This window comes from Asparagus officinalis, chromosome 5 (assembly GCF_001876935.1).
Source record: "Asparagus officinalis chromosome 5, Aspof.V1, whole genome shotgun sequence".
Classification (NCBI taxonomy): Eukaryota; Viridiplantae; Streptophyta; class Magnoliopsida; order Asparagales; family Asparagaceae; genus Asparagus; species Asparagus officinalis.
The window spans coordinates 38,448,484-38,456,696 of record NC_033798.1 but is presented as its reverse complement, the minus strand read 5'-3'; the positions used below and the strand labels follow the sequence as shown (position 1 = coordinate 38,456,696).

The 8,213-nt window shown below is 37.2% G+C and overlaps 1 protein-coding gene across 1 annotated transcript in view; it reads left to right on the top strand.

Moving 5' to 3' along the window:
• The window catches only part of LOC109841730 (subtilisin-like protease SBT5.4), an 8,402-nt gene continuing 2,956 nt past the window's right edge, over positions 2,768-8,213 (top strand). The window contains exons 1-6 of the mRNA XM_020410675.1: positions 2,768-2,880; positions 2,986-3,098; positions 3,185-3,282; positions 3,386-3,550; positions 4,105-4,213; positions 8,164-8,209. Coding sequence (XP_020266264.1) covers positions 2,791-2,880; positions 2,986-3,098; positions 3,185-3,282; positions 3,386-3,550; positions 4,105-4,213; positions 8,164-8,209 — 621 coding nt within the window. The 5' untranslated portion in view covers positions 2,768-2,790. The remainder of the gene's footprint in view (positions 2,881-2,985; positions 3,099-3,184; positions 3,283-3,385; positions 3,551-4,104; positions 4,214-8,163; positions 8,210-8,213) is intronic.

The following is an 8,213-nucleotide window of genomic DNA, read 5'->3' as shown; positions in this document are numbered from 1 at the left end:
TCAGATGACCGGAGCAACCTATCGTGTGTTGGCATGACTCCCCTGGTATAATGTTGTCATCGTCAGATGAATACGTTTCTTTCATGGGATTTGTCGTCTTGTTGGCGTTCTCAAGAGTCACGCGTTTAGAGTTACGTATTTGTAAGCGTGAACCCTTGACGGGCTCTTGGACTTTAATTCACCATCCGAGACGGTTAATTACGGGAGTTTTCAGTGTGCGACTCCCAGCTTGAGTAATTGCTCGAGATTCAGTCACTCGACCCAAGCGTTCTTTGACCGTGGCGTTGCCTCGACCTACGTGCGAAGGTCCAAGACGATCCGTGATCTTTATTTTAAATTGGGACAAATCCGCGCTGTCACTGTGCTCTACCGGAGGTGCGGAACTCGAAGGAATCGACGAAACAGGTGAAGAACGTCTTCTGTCTTGACCCTGGCGCGGGTCAGATTGGAGTGACTCGTGGGTTAGAAGGTCGGATCCGGGTGACCCGGGGGTAGGAGGATCGGATCTGGGTGACCCGCGGCTTGGAGGGTCGGATCTGGATGACTCACGAGTAGGAGGGTCAGATCTGGGTAACCCGCGGCTTGGAGGGTCGGATCTGGGTGACCCGCGGCTTGGCGGGTCAGATTTGAGTGACCCGTGAGCAGGAGGGTCGCTTTGGCCTCCAAGTTTGATGCAGCCTTGATTGTTTCTTGACTACGTCCTTCTGCATCTTTTGTGCCTTTTGCACAAGAATTCGCGCGTGTGTAAGTGCGTGGCACTTCTGAATTCGCTCATCATGTGTTGAACAAATCCTTTTGACTTGGATCCATTCACTTGTTGATGATATGGAGGAGGGGGCGTTTGCTCACTGTTGGGTCGCTTGATGCTCCTTGAATTTCAGATCCGCCTCGTAACGGATCCCGTCTATCGGCTCCAAAGCCTTAGCAAGCTGACGCGCGAGGCGTTGACGTTGCCTTTGACGTGCCCTCTTCGATAGGATTGGCACGCCTTTAGTACTCAACTCCCCTATTGAGGAGGAATTCAGATCTGTAGATCCGACCTTGTTGGAAGCCAGAGGGGCGTTGCAAAGCAAGAGGGCAGCATCAACGGGGGCCTTGACCTTCCTGCGCTTACGAGGGGCGGAGGATCTGGAGGAGGAGGATGAGAGGTATTCTTCGTACTTCTATTGGTCGAACTCATATTCGACCACTTCTTCAACCAGGATCTTAATCATCGGTTGCGACACGATAGCCTCGGCAGCGAGACCGTTAGCTCTAACTGTGGTCGCCAGTTTGTTTGCGTCGAAATTTGATGTATTCATTACGGTATTCATTACAACTTCAGTCGTTATAATGAAAACAAAAAAAAGATAGTCTTTTTATAAGACTCTTACACAATGAAAATAAATCCCGAGAAAACTGCTCAAAATCGTCGAAAACGCGTTCGGAGGTCGAAACAGCGCGGGGAGCGCGGGGCGGCACAATCCGACCCGCGCTTGCGCGGTTCGGACTCATCCGACCCGCGCGAGCGCGGGGTTTTGTCCTTTGGCGTTTTTCCGATCCTCCGGGACTTGTATTGCGCATTTCGTCATTCTGTTGACTTGTACGCTTCGCGCGTGTTGACCGACGCCCGCGAGTTGATTGACACGCGCGAGCTGATTGATGTACACGAACTGATTGACGCGCGTGTGTTGACCGACGTGCGCGAACTGATTGACGCGCGTGTGTTGACCGACGCGCACGAATTGATTGACGCGTGCGAGCTGATTGACACGCGCGGGCCACTTGGTTCGTCGTTTCGCTTCATGCGCTTGTCGACGACAGATAATCCTCTTAGACTCGGATAACGACATTAGTTGTCTTCTCTCCGTCTCGAGCTGTGTACGGACACCTATAGACATTTTTAGACGGCTACAGAAGCCAAGTGTTCGGATTGTCAACGGGATACAAGAATCAAACTCTCATCGCCACCAAGAAGAACCCAGTATTAAACAAAGGGAAGAATCCTCGTCGATTCTTCTCTCTTCTGTAAATCAGAAAACCGACAAGAAATTTGTAATTTCTTTTTCTAAGTCAGTTAGAGGGAGATTGCTTTGAGTGATTATATTCATTCTTTTCCAAAGTCAGTTAAAGAGATTAATACTAATCTATTTGTCAGTTTTCTTACAATTTTTCCCGCAAACAGCTTACCATATCCGCATCTGTTTGGATAGGGATGCGGATCGGTTCGGATAAAACCGAACCGTTTGGCACCCCTAGGTGGCATGTTCTAGTGAATTTTTTAGCTTTTTAGTTTTGCTTAAATGTATACCCGGGTAAAAAGATAATATTTTACCAACAACAATACCGCCAACGAAATGCACGGACAGAAATCGCCTCATAGCCTGTAGACCCCCACTTCCTTAAGAGCTCCTCTAAAGCTTGTTTCCTTTTATGGGTCCTTTTCTACGTCCCCATCCCTCCTCAACTCACTAACATGTTTTGAATGACACTAATCATATTTGCATAATGATCTGACCCTAAATCCGAAGAGATTCCTAACCCACGTTGAATTCATCATCTATAATATGAACTCATTAATGACAAAAATCTTTATTTAGTCTATCCTTCAATGTCCAACTGTATTAACATTTCTTGATCTATTTAATTAAATTAAATCATACTCCTTGATTCTCTCTGCAATTGTGTCAAACTTGTCCCTTAAATCTTTCAATGACCGTTTAGCCCCTTTTGAGCTCTGGGCTCTATATAAAGGGAGGAACTCCTCGAAAGAAAAATAGTAGAGAAGAGGCCAAAAAAAAAATTTAAAATATGGGGATTGGGAGAAAGAGCTTTGTTTTGGTGCACATATTCTTTTTCTCCTCTCTCCTTCAGAGTCACACCACGTTTGCAGAGAAAAAGGCAAGCATTGGTTTCTAGACTTCTAGTCTCAAATTTGTTTGTTTGTTTATTTTTATTTTTTCACTATAAAATATTTGTAATGTTATTTTTGTTCTCTCTTATCAGCCTTATGTTGTGTACTTTGGAGGGCACTCACATAGCAAAGATGAAATTTCTCCTCTCTCTGAACAGCGAGTCATTAATAGTCAATTTGAGTTGTTAGGATCTGTTCTTAAAAGGCAAACAATTTTAAGTAAAATAATTATTTTTATGTTTAACCTAAAAATATAAATTTCTTACCTTTCCCCCCCCTATTTAATTTCAGTCAAGAGAAGGCTCAGGATGGCATCTTTTATTCCTATACAAAATTCATTAATGGGTTTGCTGCTAATCTTGAGGAGGACGAAGCAATAGAGATCTCAAGTAAGAAAGTTAGAATCATCATTATAAGATATACTTTATGAAATTGTAGCCTACATTATTAACACTTTTGTAAATAATTCTCAATTACTTTTTGTATTTTCAGAGTATCCAGGGGTTATTTCAATATTTCCAAGCAGAGGATATAAGCTTCATACTACTCATTCATGGGAATTCCTTGGTCTTGAGAAGAATGGGAAGGTTCCAAAGAGCTCCCTTTGGAAAAAAGCTAAATTTGGTGAAGATATAATCATTGGCAATTTGGATACAGGTAAATTATTGCATCATATCTAATTATATTATAATGATCTTATACGACTCAAGTACATGAGTCCTAACTTGGTCAGTTAAATAACACCATGACAAAAGTTCCTTGTGGTTTGGTTCAATATTGTTTAATTAGCCTTTTTAGTAACAATGATTGAATTCTTCTTAATGTCTTTTCATACATTTACCGATTTATATTTGATTTTATGATTAAATTTCTTGCGAATTGTGATGCTTATCATATTATATTTTGATTTCTGATCTATGTTCGTCTTGTAAACAGGGAGATCATTGAAAAGCTAGTTACCTTTTTAAAAGATCATTCAATAATTAATATTCTCTTTTAGTTTCAAAAAAAAAATATATATATTCTCTGTACTAACAGAATCCTAAATGCCGTAGTTGATAGGAAAAAAAAAAGGCTAAATTGCATTTAAATACTGTTGTTTCACAAAAATACACTTAGATACCCTAAATTACAAAACGAAGCAAATATATATCTTTGTTGTAAAAAAAAGTGTTATTTAAACTTTATTATTGCCGTTTTGGTTTGCGTAGGTGTGTGGCCAGAATCTGAAAGCTTTAAGGATGATGGCATGGGACCTGTTCCTTCAAAGTGGAAGGGAATTTGCCAAAGAAACTCTGATGAGAAATTCCATTGCAACAGGTGGCTACTACAACTAATTTGTTTCTCTCTTTTTGTTTGTTTTGTTTTTGTTTTAGTTAGTGTCAATATACCACCTTCTTTACTCTATATGTTCTTTCTTTATGGAGTTCTCACACTTTTGTGCTGCTCACTTTTCGTCTCATTCTCCACATCTATAAAAAGGTTTCCATTTGAATAATCTTGTTTGTAACCCTATAGTATGTCCTAGAGAAAATACTACTATATGCTCTGGTCCTCTGACTTTTATCATTGAAAAACATACTGTTGGAATATCAAATTATAACTATTAATTCTCATCAAAACTTTATAGCTTCGACGGACTAAAAGAGACTTTAAGATGGTATTAGAATATGACAAGTTGCGCTGGAACATGTCGTATAGAAAAGTTTTGAGAAAACACCTGAAAATGGCGTTATCGTAAATAATAGAGTTCTGTAGATTTCTATAAACTGTGTTTGGTTCCAAAAAAATTATAGAAATACTTTCTATAAAGTAGGGGAAAACATATTATTTTATAGAAATCAACTTCCTACCCAAATACTTTCCTACAAATTTTTATAGAAATACAAGGAAATTAATTTCTTGACACTTTCATTTTTTTTTTTATAGAAATTGAACCAACACCCGCTAAGGTTTGGTAATCACTGAAGAGATTGTAATTTTAGTCATATAATCCTAACAAAAGTAAAGAATGATAGGGACAAGTTTACTTGAAAAGAAAAGAGGAAGAAAAACAAACTGTGCACCTGCTTTATGGAATTATGAACATGAATAGCTTTCTTGTGGGAGCACTGACGACTTTAGTTATCCAGTTATTAGTGGTCCATCAATCAAGCTTTTGCTTTTTATAGTGTAAAGTTTTAAATTCCACCATCTTTTCTATCATTGAGGGAGGAATACGCACACATTCCGTTTGCAGGTTGCCTTTTCAATTTCATAAAGTACGTGCACCGTCACCTTTTCAGTTAATTAATTTTTTTATTTTTATTTTGATACGACCTGAAATTGCATTATTTGACATAAAGAACGGTACTAGGTGACAATTCTTTTTCGGTGATGAGACTCATATTGCTTGCTACATTGAAGCTTGTGAACCTGCTCATTCTTATTTCTTAAATGTTTGCTATTTATACATCTAATATTCCTTTATTTTCATACAAAATATAAATAAATGAATAAATAAAGACATTCAAACTACAATAATATGTCAGATTTTCTGAAAAACGGAATAAATTGAATTATGAGAGTGCAATATGATCATGTTAGATTTTCAGACCATTCTCGAGCTACAAAATCGGAAATGAGTTTTCTTATTTCATACATTTTTTTGTCAACTTTTGAGAGGAGGTTTCCTTTTTTTTTTTTCTGTTGCCAACCAAACAATAGAAATACAAACTTTTTTTTTTTGAGGCTGATAAGACATAATCCGGAAGCCCTTTATATGGGGGTTCCATGTAAACTGAACAGCCCCTTAATCTAAATTATAACTCTCTATCTTACTCAAGGCCGGCCCTAGCATAAGGCAACTAAGGCCTTTGCCTTGGGCCCCAAGTTGGATAAGGCCCACCCACCCATATATATAATATATGTAACTTAGTTACTTAGGCATAAACCTAACCCTATTTAAAAAGTGAAGATCCAAAGATAAAAAGTGAAGCTAATAGCTTAGCAACTTATGAGATTGAAAATTTTAAATTCTTAATACCTATGAATATTTGGTATGACATATTGTTTGCTGTTAATTCAGTTAGTAAAATCTTACAATCTAAAGATATGCATATTGATATTATCATAGATCAATTAAAGGGTCTTATTGTATATTTAGAAAATTATAGACAAAATGCTTTTATATCTGCTTTGAATTCAACTAAAGAACTTGCTAATGAAATGACGTACAACCTATATTTCGTGAAAAATGTAAAATTCATAGAAAAAAACAATTTGATGAAAATATTGGTAATGAAAAAACATTTAACGCTGAAGGATCTTTTCTTATTGAATATTTCTTATACATAGTTGATAAATCGCTTGGCTCAATTGAAAGTAGGTTTGAACAATTTAAAACGTATGAAAAAAATTTTGGTTTTTTGTTTGATTTGAAAAAATTAAAAGCTTTAGATTATATTGAATTGAAAGCATATTATCTTAATCTCGAAAATGCACTAAAACATGATGAACATTTAGATATTAATGGACTTGATTTGTTTTCAGAATTGAGAGTGCTTAGGGAAATTTTAAAAATAGAGATTAATAGTCCAATTGAAGTGTTGAACTATATAAAGTGGTTAGATTCTTTTCTAAATACTTGTATTGCTTATCGTGTACTATTGACTATACTCGTAACAGTTGTTTCCGCTGAAAGAAGTTTTTCAAAATTAAAATTACTAAAATCTTATTTAAGATCGACCATGTTACAAGATATTGAAAATAATATGTAATTTTGCCGTTCAAAATGTAAGAAGAATGAGTTAAATTAAATGTATTATGAATTGTATCACTTAGGCCTCATCCAATATTTCGCCTTGGGCCCCAAAATTCCTAGATACGGCCCTGATCTTACTTGAAGTAGAAACTTCTAATTAAAGAAAAATAAAATACACTTTTCTTTTTTTTTTAAAGAAATTTTCTTGCATCATCCTTGTAGCAACTTTTCTCTTCGGAACATTATTTTATCAAAATCCTAGATGGGCAAATATAAGCAAAACAACAAAAGAATTTTATTTTACAGTGGTCATGTTTCTTACATGTGCTTTATAAAAAAAAATTAGACGTGCATCCTACTCTTACTCTCTCTCTCTCTAAAGTTTTTTATATTCATTGGATTGCCAGAAACCCAGATCCAAGAAAGAAGTTAAAGGCAAGCAAAATAATGAGCAACACATAATGCCTTTGACTTGTGACTTCTAAGCTTCCAATAGACCATGCACTTTCAATAATCGATAAATTTTCAATTTTAAACATATTTAGCATTGACGCAGTCTTAAGAGTGGTACTACAAGCACACCCTTCCACCACACCTTGGGGCACACCCCTCTCACAGCTACAGTGCACGGGGCTCACTTTAGATTTTTTAAAAAATCTAAAGTGGGCCCCTTTACTGTAGCTGTGAGAGGGGTGTGCCCAAGATGTGGTGGAAGGGTGTACCTGTAGTGTTATTTCAATCTTAAAGAGGAAGGTGGCACCTTGTCATTGGTCAATGGTCATAATTTCAATTCAATTATGTTATTCAGCTACAATAAATAAGCTTGAAGATCTTAAAAGGTTTATGTGATATGAACTGCCCATGAGTTGGTTTAGTCTATCTTTTACTGCATCAGAATTCAAAGTTACGGGTAATATTAAGAATTAGAGTTCTATGTTTAAATAGCTTTCAAAATAAGCCTTAATTAAGGATTGATATTTGTATGGGTCAATTTCACAAAACCCCCGAACTTTGGGGTGTCTCATAAAAACCCCCTTAAATTTTAAATTTTTCTTTCCGGATAACATACCTTTTTACGGTAAATAACAAATATCTTTCTTGAGAGAGAGATAAAAATTCTTAAATTTAGTCTTTTGTCATCTCCGGGCTTCGTACTTCCTTATTAATGAATGATTCTTCTCTCAAGAAAATTTTGAGTTATATGTAAATTCTAGGTAGGGGGTCTGGTTAGAAATGTTTTAGAGTCTGGGGAAGTTTTGTGTGACACGTTGAACTTCGGGGCCTTTTAAGGCAAGAGTTCAGGGGGTTATTTTCAAAAGCCCCCGTGTTTAGGATTCTTCGTGAAATCAACCCAATTTATAATGCTGCCTAAAGTACAATCTGACTAATTCGAAAAAGTGATGAGACCTAATTAAAAAAAAATCTGTCCACCGACTAACTGGAATAACTGTCAACCGATCGACAGCTCCTTAGACCTTAGCCGTTGATCAAATCGCCGAGTCGATCTAATTGCCCAAATCCATGACAGGAAGCTGATCGGCGCCCGTTACTTCAAAGACGGCTACGAATCCACCGCCG